The sequence below is a fragment of the Zerene cesonia genome, chromosome 11 (genome assembly GCF_012273895.1).
Source record: "Zerene cesonia ecotype Mississippi chromosome 11, Zerene_cesonia_1.1, whole genome shotgun sequence".
In the NCBI taxonomy this organism is placed as follows: Eukaryota; Metazoa; Arthropoda; class Insecta; order Lepidoptera; family Pieridae; genus Zerene; species Zerene cesonia.
This window is the reverse complement of record NC_052112.1, coordinates 7,559,633-7,576,941: the sequence shown is the minus strand read 5'-3', so window position 1 is coordinate 7,576,941 and position 17,309 is coordinate 7,559,633. Positions and strand designations below refer to the sequence as shown.

General features: G+C 33.8%; 2 protein-coding genes across 5 annotated transcripts in view; one reads left to right on the top strand and one right to left on the bottom strand.

Moving 5' to 3' along the window:
• Window positions 1-15,413, top strand: part of LOC119829973 (choline-phosphate cytidylyltransferase B-like) — a 48,557-nt gene extending 33,144 nt beyond the window's left edge. For 2 of the 4 annotated variants that reach the window (XM_038352745.1, XM_038352749.1), the window contains exons 2-8: window positions 5,302-5,524; window positions 7,944-8,041; window positions 11,156-11,318; window positions 12,707-12,888; window positions 13,173-13,396; window positions 13,816-13,877; window positions 14,676-15,413. In XM_038352745.1, the coding sequence (XP_038208673.1) occupies window positions 5,302-5,524; window positions 7,944-8,041; window positions 11,156-11,318; window positions 12,707-12,888; window positions 13,173-13,396; window positions 13,816-13,877; window positions 14,676-14,794 (1,071 nt within the window). In that variant the 3' untranslated portion in view covers window positions 14,795-15,413. Of the gene's footprint in view, window positions 1-5,301; window positions 5,525-7,943; window positions 8,042-11,155; window positions 11,319-12,706; window positions 12,889-13,172; window positions 13,397-13,815; window positions 13,886-14,675 lie in introns of all 4 variants that reach the window. The other 2 variants (XM_038352752.1, XM_038352747.1) reach the window with 2 other exon arrangements.
• A 722-nt stretch (window positions 15,414-16,135) lies between these two features.
• On the bottom strand, window positions 16,136-17,222 carry LOC119830343 (protein canopy homolog 4-like). The gene has a single exon (XM_038353322.1). It carries the CDS (start codon window positions 17,163-17,165, stop codon window positions 16,521-16,523), a length of 645 nt encoding a protein of 214 aa, XP_038209250.1. The 5' UTR covers window positions 17,166-17,222; the 3' UTR covers window positions 16,136-16,520.
• Window positions 17,223-17,309: the final 87 nt, after the last annotated feature.

The window sequence follows — 17,309 nt, the reverse complement described above, 5'->3', positions numbered from 1 at the left end:
ATATCTATATTGTGAAAATAACTACATGCGGGACACTTCATTGATTGATCCAATTGATTCAACTGATTCAAAATACCTTCCGTTCACAACGCCAAGTTTTAGACCAGTTCAAACATATGTGTGTCTACCCCCGCGGTCGTACTGATTTTCAAATTGTCCAAATAATTTTTGAAATATGCTCACCACAATAAGGAGCATTTGCCTAAATAGATTTTAAGCAGTTACGTAATAAAAGAAAAGCGCTATTATGATTTTCAATGTGAGTCACACTCAAAACAAATCAAACTGAAATCATGTCTAATTCATAAACCCTTGTTTGCCATGAAAAGAGTGAAAGCGTAGTAAGCGACGATAGCATGCATTATGCATAGAAAGTTCTCTTTCTGTTATGTGCCTTTTGGTACTTTCGATATCTTGAATTCTTAATTTCATTTAAAATTTGCTTAACTGCACTGGTTTGGTTGTCAAGCCAATATTTAGTCATGGGACTGTTGTACGGTTCGACCGGAACCGCATTCCATACCGGCTATGCTTATTGATACACTTATATTGCAAAGCCGGTGCATTATTCAATATGTATGTACAAATACTGCATTCGTTTCGGTCGTCGTGTTAGTTTTATGAAATTTCAATAATATGAAAAGTGACTGTTATGAGGACATTTATAATGTACTCAGGTGTTAAATCTGGGAATCTTCAAATAGGTACCCAATAAAATTTTCCGAGAGACTGAAAACAATTTAAAGTCACAACATATCTACATGTATAAAATACTTTAATTACACAATCAGTAGATAATCTAATAATAATGCAAGTATTTGCCACATTACAAACACATGATTAAGATAAAGCTAGCAAAAATCGGTTCTTTACGAGGTTTTGCGAAGTTTTCTAAATATATTTCCAAACTTATTTTTATTTGCAATAAAATTATCCATTTATGTTTGATAACATCGGAAAATGCTATGTCTAGTCCAAGTACAAACTTAATGGTGTCGTAGTTTGTCAGTAAAAGTGTATCAAAAAATGGATGAATTGTGGGATAGTGATTGCGTTGCTCGTTCTGATATTTCCGTGAACACGTACAACTAAAATCTTACATTCATTATACAATTTACTGATTCAAATATGTACACCTAAGATTTGTCATTATTTTTGACATATTCTACAATATTCGATCGAAGTTTACAATTCACAGACATAAGAGCCTACAGAGTGTATAATATCTACATGAATAACATTAAACGTAAAACTGAGCAAAGCACAAAAACGCAATCTAGTCATATGTAGAGTTTAAATGAACCGGACTTCTCTTCGGGTTCTTGACCTGCAGAACAGATAGCTGTGGGTAATCTAAAAAATAACTGAGGTTCAAATGCGATAACATTTATAACGAGATAAAAACAACCGCAATTTACAATATACGTAATTACGGGTATCCCTCCCCCAAAAACGTCTAGATTTTTTGTTATATTGTCCTGATAATCTATACGATCCTGAATTATCTATATAATTAAGTATATATTGTACCTTTTTATACGAAATTTTTAATTACTTATACATACATATAAAAAATAACCTTAAAACTATTGGGATTTTTTCTCACAGATTATACGACTTTACGTTCAAAGTCCTCTGACCATGTATTTTCCATTATTTAGTTGCACGTCTTAAAATTAACCGGTTTAAAATTATTTAGCATGAACCTTTGAACAATTGACGTCAAAAGGCGTCATGGCTCATGACTCCTTGCATCCTTGAAGGTAAACAATAATTATTTAATATAATTAACAAATGTTCACAGCTCTAGAGTCAAGTATACACAAATCATTGATGTATCAATGCTCTGTATGGCCCTATATAATAATAAATAGTAAATAATATAATTTTGTCAACCCAAAACTGCAAAGTGGTATGACAAAAGTTATTCTATTCTAATTATATGTAAATTTAGTCTACCGACCCATTTCTAAAGCTTCATAAAATTATGTCTGCATTTTTGATATGCTATATTGTATGTAGATTTTAGATATTGTTTTTGTTGAAAAATGGTACCTATCAAGAATGAGTTGCATTATTGGACCTATTTCATCCATTTTTACGTAACCTTAAATATTTTTGTCAATGGTGACTTGGCACTTCTGGTCTTAAATTTGTGATTAAAGTAGCCATTTACGAGTCTTATTTTTGGTTTTACCCTCAATAAGTATTTGTTAGAATCTAACACAGTTCTGTTGAGATATTACTATCATATATTTCGTAAACTTTTATACAAAAGTATAGTACCTATGTCGGACCGTTTTATTAAGGCTTTATTATTGCAAATGCACAATAAAATATCTCCTCAGTATACTGGCTTGTCGTATAACCCAAAGTTGCACTAATGTGTCTTAATGGACATAGTAAAATTTTTGGACCCACTGTAAGTTTCGTGATCTATAGTGTGGTTTTTTATGAGGAACTTGCTCGGCTCTTCTTTAGCATTAATAAATACACCAAATGTTCCATACATTGTTGGAAAGTTGGAACATTAAGTAATAAGCGATAAAATAATGAGATTAATAACATATTGTTGCAACACATGTTAGTTTGCACTGCACGATGATAAGTGTGGAGTCACACACACGAGCATATCGCATGTCCGGCACGGCGTCACATCACGCCACTTCATTATCACCCCTACTAATCATAAAACCTTGACATCCTAACGCTACTAATAATATACTCATCTCACAATAAACAAATGAGGTCATTGCACTGATCATGTGCAGGAATTTAGAAATTAAAAACTTTTCAACGGATTTTAAACGCGATTTATTCATTATATTATTAACCCGACGTTTGGAGAAATAGGTGGAGGTAGTTCACAAACAACAATTTTTGTATGACCTTCAAGACATATAACATCTCAGTCTCCCCGTGACCACGCTCGCTGTAAAGTGTTCGAAACGTCGGGTTAATAATATAATGAATAAATCGCGTTTAAAATCCGTTGAAAAGTTTTTAATTTCTAAATGTATAATACTCGCGTGAAACCAAACACAAGAAAATACTATGTGCAGGAATGTTCCCGATTTTTTTCTAAAAACGAACCAATTTTCACTTGCACTAACAAGGTCGTCTGGACTTTTGACCGTGAAAAACAAGATGAGACTACAATTTCTATAGTTTTAAGGTCACTCTGTAAATTGTTAATTGAGTGCCGTCCACTCAGGGTAACCAGTTTCCACTGAATAAACAGGCTTTACTTGTTTCTTTGTATGTTATATATTTAAAATGAACTAATTTCCAAAAAACACGAAAAATACAAATATGGGTATTACGTAATCTTTAGTAATTCTTACATTTTATTAAGGTAAGAACTTAATTAAATTCATCTTGATAAGCGTTGAAATATCTTCACACTGGAAGAAATTTCCAAATGAAACGTAGGATTTTGTAATTTGTCATCTATATTACTACTGCACCTCTTCCGACTAATACTCTCAAGATTCTCTCTTGACAAAATGATGTGTGATTTAGTGAGATATATAACGCTTAATACTAGAAAATGTCTACCAAAGATGAATTACGATGCCAACAATTTCACCAACGCTGACGTATTTACATTCTATCTCTCGTTACGACTCATGCAAATTAAAATCGCAATATATTACAGATATACTTCCCGCTCGGTAATAGTTTTATATACCTGAAATTTAAAAATCTATTAATGCTATTTCTATTTTGTTATTTATATGTCTATGTAGCCTTCTTTGTGCCCTGTCAGCCCACCTGGAATACTTAACTCCATTAGTTTTAATCAAATTATACCTACAAAAACAGAGAAGTTTCTAAACTTATTTTTTTAAATTTCATCAATCATAGTACAGTACAGTACAGTATAATAATGTTACATCATGCTCCGACTAAATAGTTGTAAATAAAATCCCCGTTTTGTTGTGCGTGATCATTTTGATTGTCCGTTTAGTGATGTAACGGTTGACGCTCATTCATGAATACAGTTTAGTTATTGGATTAGCCATTGCTCAATGTAAAGCATTACGTATTTAGTAGAGCGTGAGAGTGCAACTTTGATTTTCCCCCAAATTTCCTTGTTCTCACAAGGAGGACAACAATATGCATCCTGAGTTTTTAACACGCTTTTATTAGCTTCACCTGTATGTTTGTATGTAACCATCAACCTTTATAATTTTAATTACACTTTAAATAGACAAATTTGATTCAAACTTTGTATACCTATTAAGAACCGTGACAAAACAAAAATTTTATGAGCTTATCGTGTTATCCTAGATGTCTTTTATAGATTTCTTTGCGTTTAAAACTGAGACAATTTAGTTGATTCCGTTCTTAACGCGTGTTTTCTTTTTCAAAAGGCACACATAACTGAATGCTAGGATATAGGTATTCCTTTTTATTTTACTTTCGCGCGGATGTAATTTTATATTTACATATAAAACCTCTTAAATCACTATCTATAAAAAAACGGCATTCAGATCCCTGGTAAAACACATTGCGTGGTTTAAAATAAGCGGGAAACAACTTTAATTTTGTACTTTGAAAAAATGACTAAACCAATGGTACTTGTTGCTTTACTCCGTATATTTTAAAGTATACCGTTATTCTAACGTTATTTCATATCTAGATTGTACTTTCAAATATATAATAATAGCTTTCCACCCGCGGCTTCGCCTGCCTGGAATTCGGTTATATCGCGCGACATGGTAAGAAGTAGCCTATAGGTTTTCCCAAGGTCAGGACTATTTGTCAAAATTGGTTAAGTGGTTTAGGTGTGAAAGAATCTTACATGATTTTATGTTTGACAATAAGGAACTTCCATACAAACTTTCATTCCCTATTTCAAGTGTATAGTATGTATAGTGTATTCAAGTATTTCAGTGAAGAATCACTTTTTTCAATAAATAGTATCCTGTGTCCTTTTCCTAGTTCAGTTCTATAATCGTACCAAATTTCATCAAAATCGGTTCAGTGGTTTAGGCGTGAATGCGTAACAGACAGACAGACAGACCGATTACTTTCGCATTATAATATTGGTAGAGATAATAAGTCTCGGACCTCTGTACGCGAAACTAACTTGAACTTTTAACTTGCATATATTATGACAATGCAATCTACGCGGGTGTAAGTCAATTTCCCTAATCATGACATTACAATGATAATATGAAATGATTTTCCTTTCCTGGAAAACAACTGAACCCATTATTTTCTATCTATCAATTGCCCTAACTAGACTAAAACATCGTGCAGTCGTGTGTAATTTGCAAATATTTCTGTCAACAGTCAATACGGACAGCAGCACCCTTCAGCACGGACCCCGCAGCGGTCGCAGAGAGGGAGCGATGTCACTACGGGCGCATCCCGCGGGCGGTGGCTCTGTCGGGTACGGCGCCGCGCAAGGTGCGCGTGTACTCAGATGGCATATACGACATGTTCCACCAGGGCCACGCGCGGCAGTTGCAACAGGCCAAAACGGTCTTCCCAAATGTATACCTCATTGTTGGAGGTAAGCTATTGAGAGTATTCAAATTTATATACCAAACATCTTATGTTAAAATCAAGCAGTCGTACGTGTTTTACTTTGTATTAATTATACAGTTGCTCCCATTTTAGTAAGTAAAGAGTAAGAGTAGTAGGTGATTATTAATTGTTTCGTTTTTTGATAAATGACGATAAACTCTTTTCGGTTTAAAAACATAAATTTCGGTTTAAATATCGAGTTGAACTTTTCATGAATGATGTATAAAAAAACATTTGCATTTCATCTATAAATAATGCCACATCACAACCAAAACGTAGTTATCGTTTGTTAGTTTAAAAAAAAAGGTTCCTTATCAATCCTATTGTTACATTTTAAAAACATTATCATTGAATATAAACAAACTAATGTCTTGAAAAACGAAATCAGATAAAATATTATAAAAGAAACGTAAGTGATGACGCAGATTGGGGATTAGTGTTAGTAAGTAGTATTTTTTGTACCGTACCGTTACCGTAATATGTAAGATAATGAATTCTTGTTATTTTCTCAAGGGTATATAACAAGATTCCTAAATCTTTTCTCTTAAGGGTACCCTCCTCATCGCAGTGACTAAAGAAGTAGGACTAAATACGATTGTAGACGTAAATTATGTCTCTATAAGATCAAACGGTTTCCAGAGTAGATGTACTATAATGTATCCGTTATGTCCACAGAGATTTCTGTAATCTTGTTTTGACTCGGAATGGAAATGCCATGAGTCATAAATACTAATAGGCGTTTTGGCCGTCATTCCTAATATTATCTGGTTGCGTCAAGACTCAAGGCTCAAGGATACAATTAGATATCTTATGTCTACAGTTCTACTGAATTTGTTGGTCTCTCACACTAATTTACGTATCAGGAAAATATAATTTTAAAGTTAGTGATTGGTTGATAATAATCGTATGATTTGAACGTAATCAGAAGTTCTTAGGAATGTGTAGTAATTACTTGCGTAATTTACTTTATCGCTATCACAATTGTAACTCGCGTAGTGACGATAAGGAAAAGATACTCGTGAACGGTACGAGCTATTTCTGATTCATTTCGTACGAAAATTTATTTTGCAATTCCTGGTACTGTCCAACTAAACATACATCACGACTATGCTTTACAAAATGTATGCTCCTGAATTTAGAAAAAGATTTAAGGCGAATGTTCTAATTTGACTGTAAAACGTGAATTCATTAAATGAATGTGCAGGGAATATGTACCACATTAGAAATCTATTTCGTTTGACATTTTTCTCACATTTGCCTTAAATTGTATGCGTAAGATGTATCTCTTGTGATATAGATGATATGCATTGTTATCACGAGAGCAAGGACAAATGATAAAAATACACCTGACAGTCTAGTTTCATTAGTGCTTATAATTGGCTTGTAATATAATAATTATCATGTAAAGCAATTTCGTTCGTTTCTTTAACACGTTTTTCGTAATAACATTCAGAAAGTTATTATATTCATTTGACATTATCCGGAGCGGATGTTATTTCAAAAAGACCAGTCGAACTTAGTATATTATTTTGCGGTAATTGTTTTACTGATCCTTAACAGTATAAACTACCATAAAGGAGTTAGCAAGCTAATACGTGAACTGTAAATTAATTTATTATTAAAATGAAACCCTTCATGCTAATTAGCTGAGTCACTGTTTTGTTGAGCGGGGTTGATGTTTATACACCAATCAGTTAGGTAATTCTTTACCTGCGGCCTGCGGGTCTCGTGTCACTTAAATCTGACCAAAGAGTAGGCTGATAGTATTATCTATTGATATATTATCATTTATAAATAAATAAAATATAGCAGTTGTTTATCACAAACTTTTCTTATAAACTAATTAATGGAAAAATTATTTCCCCCATAAATTAAAACAATACTAATGCAGAAATTTCTTATCATGTTCGATTGTTTTCCTCGGTATAAATAATTTTATAGGTACCATAGCTTATCAAGGCTGTAAAACAGTGCACATACTTTCTTTCCGCGTTCTTTCGACTGCATATTATTTATGGCGAATTGCTACTTTAAACAATTTTTCTTTAAAGTATGAGGAGTTACATGTAATTGTAAAATCCTACAAATGTAATAAACGCGAAAGTTTGTAAGTACGAATGGATGTACGGATGATTGGATGCATGTTACTCTTTCACGCGAAAACGTACATTAAAATGTCGTATCTGCATGAAATTTTCTACTGAAATAAATTTTAGTGTGGATTAGCACATAAGCTACTTTTTACCCTAAATCCTTTTTATATGAATGTTCAAGATATAACTTTGTTGTTTTTTTAACACGTACCTACGTATTTCAAGAATAATAAATATCTCTCTCATCATCTGGTTAATTCTGGCTTTTTATTCGAATGATTTTTCTTAAAATGTTTTTTTTTTTTTGTTCAGTGTGCAACGACAAGTTAACACACAGCCGAAAGGGGCGTACCGTGATGACGGAGGATGAACGGTACGAGGCGGTCAGACATTGCAGATATGTGGACGAGGTAAATATAATTTATTTTAATACTGTCTTTTGCACGCGGCTTCGTACGCGTTAAATTCAAAGTAGTCTAATACATGTTATTAAATATAATTATAAACCTTATTCTTGAATCATCAATCATGTAGATTTAAGTATACATAGGGACAGAGGAGGCGACTTTGCTTTATACCATGTAGTGATACACATTATTATTTATAATTTGATCTTAATGTATAACTAACGAAATATAACAAAATGAGAGATGAATGAAAACGAAACGAAACAAATCGAAACGATGAAGGAAAACATCGTGAGGTATTTGCCAAGCCGCACTTGGCCAGCGTGGTGGATTATGGCCTGAACCCTCATTGGAGGCCCGTGTCCCAGCAGTGGAAACATATATGGGCTGATGATGATAAGAGATAATGGAATGGTGTATTTCTGTTGCATAAATTAAAAGCTCGAGGTAAAGCAATGGTTGGCTCGCTCATATATTGGATCGGTGACCAATTTTTTTTACGTCACGAATGTGACTCGCACTTGACCGATTTTTTTATTATTATCGTGACAGTGAAACATCGATCAACAAATTAACCTAGATCGGTTGTATGCCACACAATGAGCAATGCCCCGAAGTAATTAAGTATAATACTTGCACACAGTCTGTATGTATTACGTAATGGTAATGGATCCAGTGAGGATGTGTCTGATATTATCTATTGTGAGTGAGTATGAATTACTCACTAATAAATTGGTGACCGGTGAATGGAATGTGCATGCCATAGAGTTTGAATTTGTATATTTGATACTTACATTTGAAAATATTTGTTTTGTATCAAACATTGAATATATGCTATGAGAAGGATGACCCTACAAATACTACACTTATATAATATAATTAATAATATCTTCATATTGAAAGATGGACGGTGCTCTAGTTAAAGGTTAAATCCTATCCTACGAATATTATAAATGCGAAAGTTTGTAAGGATGTGTGTGTGTTTGTTGCTCTTTCACGCAAAAACTACCGAGCCAATTGCAATGAAGTTTAGTACGTAAACAGTTGGACAACTGGAATAACATGTAGGCAACTTTTTATCCCGATATTCCTACAGGATACGGACTTACGCAGGTGAAACCGCGGGGCGCAGCTAGTTCGAACATAATTAGGATTTATCGAAACCTTTTTTGTAGATAAAGGTACGATTACAGCTATTCTTATTACTTCGATTAGCCTGTTCAAACGAACAAACTCTTTTACTTTATATTATTATTAGATTACCCATTTCCAAACATGTAAATTGTAAACATCAATAATACCTATGTCTTATCGCGTAGGTAGATACAGTTTTATGTACAAATAAGATAATTATCTTTTTACTTTCTATCAGTATCAGGATTATCAATAAACATGTAATGTGTGTGTGTGTGTGTGTGTGTGTCTTTATCAATCGTATCCTTTTCGCTATGATCCGTACACAAATGAGACTCTAGAAATCGATAAGCTTATTGGTATTTCGCATATATTCTATATTTTACTAGCTGTGCCCCGCTGTTTTACCCGCGTAGTACCTGATATTATATAGCCTAAAGCCTTCCTCAATAAATGGGCTATCTTACTAACGAAATAATTTTTCAAATCGGACCAGTAGTACCTACCTGAGATTACCGCGTTCAATTAAACAAACAAACACACACTCTTCAGCTTTATAAGATTACTATAAATTTGAATTATAATTGTTTTGTTGTGCAAAACGTGAGGTACATAAAAATAATTAATCATATGCGCTTTAATGTGATGCAGTAATCGGAATGCTGATGACGTACTCGTGCTATGTGCTAGAATAAATTATGTTGGCGGGTGTAACACTTAATGTTTGTGTGAAGGTGTGATTAACATTAACTTAATGGCATCCCCTTCACTTTACCTTTCTATTTTTATACATTCAATGTTTACAATCGATTGATATTGGAGTATGGAATTCACTAACGGAATTTTTGTTTAAAACCAAGTTTGGATGAACGACTTAAATCCCTGTCTTAGATAACAATGATTTTTCATTAAAAACTTCATAAAATAATGCACAAACATAAATCGTATTATAATAAAGAAGATTTCTATGTCAGTGGGTCATGATTGCATATGTACTTACTCGTAAAAGCCTTGTAATTGTATTAAAGTTTCTTCCTCTGAAACCATAAAACATAAATATTTTTTAAACGGTATAACATGTTGTGATTTATTTATCGTGGTTAATTGTGTAACGAGATTCTATTTATGAATATAGATTTGCGGCGCCTATAAAATCCAGAGATCAGTCTTTAGTCTCTCTTTTATAACTATCAACCTATAATTATGACGTACTAGCTGCGCCCCGGCAGTTTCACCCGCGTAAGTCCGTATCCCGTAGGAACATCGGAATAAAAAGTTGCCTATATGATATTCCAGTGGTCCAGCTGTCCATGTACCAAATGTCATTGCAATCGGTTTAGCAGTTTTTGCGTGAAAGAGTAACAAACACACACACACATTCATACAAACTTTCGCACTTATAATATTAAGTAGGACTAGTTGGATATATTTCATCAATCATAATATAGAACAACGTACTTATAGAACAAAAACGTATAATGCGTGCGCTCCGAATCACGCAATTGTCGACGAATTATAAAAACTTTATATAACATCGCAATAGCTCCAATTTTTATTGTGCATATTTGTAAACGTAGGCTATTTCTATTTGACCTTGCTCGTAAATTCAATGCATCGATCACGAACAGGCTCGAGCACCAATAGACATGTGTTCAAGTGTGCATTTGACACGGTTATAAACCGCTACCGACGTCTCAGCTAATTAGCAATACGCTAAATGAGAAGAAAAATTGTGTGACAGTAATAAAAAACATGTGACGAAACAATTTGACCTTATCTCTAAGAACTAATTGTGAGGCTCAATAATTTTATTGTTGGCTGTTTGCATGATTTCAAGCAATAAAATATGTCGTGTTTAATATTTCTATGGAGAATTTACATTATTTGAACGTGATGTAGTGAAATATAGGAATTTGTACTTCAACATTTTGTGAAATATTTAAAAGTAACTGTTATAAATAATGTGATTTTAAATTTTTTCAGGTGGTCCGTGACGCACCGTGGGAGTACGACGAGGAGTTTCTAGAAAAGCACAAGATAGACTTCCTGGCGCACGACGACATCCCCTACACGACGGAGGACTGCGAGGACACGTACGCCATGATCAAGGCGAAGGACATGTTTGTGGCCACTGAACGGACAGAAGGTGAATTTTGCTTATAATGGTCAAGTATTTATGTTGCAGTGTTTTGTCGTTTGTCGCTTACTAATCGTATTAAATTTGATTTTAAAACAAAATGCAGACATGATTTTTTGCCGACAAAATCACTATTGCGAATGTACCAATTCTGTAGTTAAAAATTTTACGCTTATATGATCTACTTTAGTTTTGAAAAAATCATCGTAATCACTAGAAATTACCAGTAAATTCGAAATTTTTGGTATAAATCCTGCTGCAAAATTTTGCGATAAAAATGACATTAGATTTTGTTACTAGCCGGTAGTGGTTATATATTTAAATATTATTATATTAAATATTTATATAGGTTATTACATATTCAAATATTTAAATGAGTTTCGAATAATTATCAAAAAAGGAAGTCTCAATTGCAATCTTAAACAAGATTGTATAATAAAACGTGATATACAATAAATGTAATTTAAGCTCACAATGTTATGTCTATTCACAACGAGCAAGGGCGAACAGTTTATCGGTAATCGTATCAAGTGTGGAAGTATTTAACCTAGACCCATATCGAGTGTCTGTCGCGATTATTTTGCACCGCTTTTATCAACGCGCAAGAAATGTGGACATACTTAAAAATTTGTCACATTTTAAATCATTAATTTTTCCAATTTTCTTTAGTTAAAGAAACTGGTTTATTGTTGGAGTTTATCATAGATGACTTCAATGAGATGAACCAATTCTGAAAACACATACAATTTTTTTTTGTGATAGTCGGCAAAGGAACTGGTGGATCGTCTGATGGTAAGCGCTCCCACCGCCCATGAACGATTTCAGAGGAGTAAGGCATTTGTATAAGGCATAGAGGACTTACACGCAAATGGATTGCCGACTTTTAAACATAGATGGGATATAGAATGGATTGATGAAGGGAATAAAGGATGTTACGTGATGGTTGGACTGGACTGGATGGTTCTTTAACTCGTCTTTGAAGTTGTGGGTGTTATCTCAACTTTTTTTTTTTGTCGGGCAACTGAGCTGGTGGTTCGCCTGATGGTAAACGATCACCACCGCCCATGAACATTCGCAAAGGTAGTGCCTCTGCGAATGCGCTGCCCGCTTTAGTGGGTAAGGGAAGGATGGCAGGAACAGGATGAAAGGAATGGACTGGGACGGGTGAGGAGAAGGAAATAGGCCACCGGCTCCCCCACTGACCGTACGAAACACAGTGGCATGCCACTATTTCACGCCGGTTTTCTGTGGGGGTGTGGTACTTCCCCGGTGCGAGCTGGTCCAATTCGTGCCGAAGCGTGCTCGACTCCCACAATAAACTATATCAACTATAAAAATTATTATGTAATTATAAACTTATTTTCATGCATTTATTAAATTTGTATTGTTTGTTCCAGGTGTATCAACGTCAGATATCGTGGCGCGAATAGTGCGCGACTACGATATCTACGTACGGCGGAATCTCGCGCGCGGCTACTCGGCCAAAGAGCTCAATGTGTCCTTCCTTAACGAGAAGAAGTTCCGCTTGCAAAACAAGATGGACGAATTGAAGGATAAGGGGAAGAAGGTGGGCCTATCGGTAATATACAGTCGATAGAGTATAATTGTGAATGTCTTATAAAAATTAGGTTTATTTTTTTTATCACTCATTGATTGCCTTTAAATTACCATATTACGATCAACAAACCAGTAACCAAGTGTGCCGATACAAAAAAGTCATCAAGGGCCATTTAAATAACTCCCACTATATGTGTTGCCTGCAGAAAAGTAGCCTATCTATCAGATGTATTCATTTATTTGTCAACAAAAAAAAAACCGTTAAACGACTTAGCGGGCTATTCACAGCGGTATCGAACGTTGCAGGTGATGACGAACATCGGCGAGAAGCGCGTGGACATACTGACGAAGTGGGAGGAGAAGTCGCGCGAGCTGATCGACGCGTTCCTGCTGCTGTTCGGGCCGGACGGGCGGCTGTCGAGCATCTGGAACGAGTCCAAGGGGCGGCTCATGCAGGCGCTCAGCCAGCCGCCCTCGCCCGGCTCCTCGCCGCCGCCCAGCGAGAACGGCGACGACGAACCTGACCACCGGTGAGCCCCTCCCGCCGCTGCAACCACCGCCCCACCCCGACTGCAACCGCCCCGCTACTCCAACACAACTGCCCTGACACATACAGATTGACAGACTAAAAAATTAAGAAAATTTTGCAGAATTATTGAAGAACCTCTGTCAGGGCAAAACATTCCGTTCAACCGCAATGATAAAATATCGTTATGCCTTCCAAAAGCTTGATTTCCAAGACCAACCTTTATTATACCATTAATCTGAAATCCGTAAAAGAATCTGACTGAAAACAAGATAAATATTTCAATATTTTATCGACGTCATATGTATAGTATAGTATGTACTTGACTAATTCTGATTGTTTCTATCGGTGAGACATACACATAAAGTATGCAACAGCCTACAATTTTGAAGCTAATAAATAAACAAACAAATATGTCGACAGACGTTCAGTATCGCCCCCGCCGCCGAAGTCGCGCCGCTGCGAGCCGTGGGAGCCGCACGCAGGTAACTGGGTAACTATTTGCTGCTTGTTTGCCTCACACACGCATACGCATAGACGCAACTACATATATTATATGAAATAAAAAAAAGATGACACTTTTTTACGTATGTGTAAATTAAATATATTTTACGAACTTGCTTTTACCATGTTTATTGGATTTACGTTATGTAGTTACGTCTCTTTTATTAAAATAATGATTCATAATTTTAAATTAAGGACGAGGTGTTCGAAATACGAAGTTTAAAAAAATATAGATGTAATCAAGCTTCCTATTACAAATCAAAAATTGACAATATTGTGAATCGTTATTTCTTTAATATATAGCAAATTGCACACTGCAGTAGCAAATTGTTGCACTCTATAATTTAACTAGAATCTAGAATGCCAAATACATATATAATAATATATATATATATATATATATATATATATATAGATAATTAATTTATAGAAGCACACTAATTAATAGTGTGTTGTTTTGTATTCTTTTAGCTTGTTGTTGTTTAATTTCTCTATAGCTTTTATTTTGCACATGCAGTAGATTAATTTTGATTCGTTCACTTTACACGGATATAGAATATTTTATTATATGCTACATTGAAATAATTATTTCTTCTTAACGGCTTTCTATTCTTTTGTGTCTTATCGCTCATGCCTTTTATTTTCTTAACTATTTACTATCTTATATGAACTGATACATATATTGACCCTAACCATTGAAAAAATACTTATCATCAGCACTTTCTACTGTCAAAATTGGAAGAAAAACTATCGTAAATATTTATTATATTTATTTATAGATGCATCGAGCTCTGAGCGCATTGGCGACTCGGAAGAGACAACACAGCGCCAGCTGACAGACGACGGCTCCGACGACAGCGACGATGATTTCCAAGATCCGAGCCCATATCTCACCTAGGAGTTCGCCCCTCTGTCCATCAGTGAGCAAGACTGGCCTTGATCTACCCGAAAGAATTTAAAAAAATTCGTTCGTTATAAATCATAACAAATTATGTAAATTTATTTTACAACCTATATTAATATACATAGTTCTTAATCTTCTACAAGATACAATGTTACAAGAATTAAATGTTTCTTAGTTTGTATCAAGCGTGGTGATAGCGTAATTTGAAAATACTTTACATTTGTAAATTGATAGACGTTAATGGGGTGAAATCATGGTCAATGCTACATGAACTTAATGTCGATACTCAATAGTGGGATTGTATCAAAGTATTTTTATACAGTGTACGTCCATAGACATCGAAAAGATTAAAGCGATGGATAGTCGCGAGCATTTCTCTGGAGCTAATGTTAAGTTATTTATGTCATGGCTTATGTATGTCTGCTGTTGGAACAGATGAGTGAATGTATTTAATCCTATTAGTTTTATTATTATTTATGTTAATATAAATTTTCTCATTAGAACATTTGGAGCCTTATGTAGCACCACCAACAATTTCTAGGTGCAAAGAGTATAGATTATTATTGTAAAATACTCTTATGACAGTTGAATAAAGAGGTGCTTATTATTAAAAGTTTGTTTTCTTTTATCTTTTACTTTTTACAATATTTCTATAAGATATGTGTACTGTGTAGGTAAGTTTATTGTTAGTTAAAGACATATTGTCTTATATGAAATTTATTCCCAACATGTTCAAAAAATGATATTTGTAGACTCCACAAATTCATCCACAAATAATTAATTTGAAAACAATTTAAGAATTGTTAAAAAGAATCATAATGATTCAAAATTCTTAATATACCTTTCCTATTGTTGACTTGAACTGCAAAATGCAAAAAATAAAACATCAAAATTTTTCGTTTTGTACTCATGTGTTCTCATTTCTATTTTCCTCCATAATAATTTTAAGCCATTTTTTTGGTACTTATATTTCGTTTAAATAGAAATATATAATAGACATTAGACAAAATGTATCGGAAGTTAAGATGATATATCAATTATTTATCTCTTTAATCAAACAAGAGCTAATAATTTCATTTTATGAGATCATAATTTTATAGAAATGTAAATATGTTTGTGCTCATTATTAATTGTTAATGCATTATACATGAATGATGAAGCCTGCAATATAATATTATGTCTGTATACCTGTTCCTCAGGAAAACTTTTGCATTTAACATTTTTTAACGAAAATAATATAATTATTTATTTATTTACTGGTCAATAATTCTACATAATGTTTAATGGTTCTTATGATTATAATATGATTTCCCTTACTTATTAAAAAGACAAATATTACTACAAACTCTTTATTTTAGTTACTTAATACTAACACTGTACTTAAAAAATATTAAATTACACAATTTATTTCATCAAATTAATACTAAAAATTCCTTTTTATTTTGAATGGTAATGTTTTTACGAAATTTCACATAGCATATCAATATTTAAATGTAATTTATTAGTTGGTATTTGTATAATAATCAATTTGTAATATTCTATATATTTCTAACAAAGTATACTATAATGGCAGAAATCATGTATAAATCCTGATTCTTCTCATTTTACAATAAACAAACTCCATACAACAGACATTATATAATAGCTAAATGCGTGAATGCACTGCCTCATAATAAGTCTTATGAAATTAAATCACAGAATATAATGTGACTCAGTTAAATCACAATTCAGTCTTTGCCTTTCCTTTATCTCCTTTTTCTTTAAGCTCTTCAAATAAACAAGAATCATCTGTATTTTTCAAGGCATGTTTTGTGCACAAGTGGATTTTCAGGTCAATCTCACCTTGATGTTTCCAGTACCAATCTTCTATAACTTCCTCATTCTCTTCCAACAGACTTTCGCATTGTGTTTTCATGTGAGTAATTTCTGCTGATGGCTTATCCCATAGTTCCAACGGGATCCCTAAGTCAACTTTTACACCTTTATCAACAAGGCCATGTAAAGTTTTAAATGTTTGGCTCATACCTTTTGCAAATCTAGTACTATCATCACGTTCTTTATGAATGTTGTATTCTAGAATCTTTTCACATACACCATCCAACGACTCTATTAATCTTAGTTCTGATTTCTGGTATTTAGTCCTTTTCTTTGGTTGAACGTCGTCCAATGAATATCCAATTTCTATCACATCATGCACTTTGCCGGTTTCTTCAAGCCGGCTTTGTAGCTCTGTAGCTAATATTTTGCACACTTCGCATCTATTGGCATACTTTACGCCTAAATCTTGTTCAGTTTTCACGTCTACATCATGGGTACACAATACAGTAACAATAAATATTAGTCCCAAAATAACTCTTAAAATCATTATGTTTAATTCTCAGCTCAGTAATGATAAATTTTATGGAAAAAGTTCCTTTTAATCTGACCGTAGTTCAATTCAATTCTTTTGGTGAGTGGCAATTTTGTTTATGCACAATTCTGCCAATGTCACGTTGGGAAGATAATACAC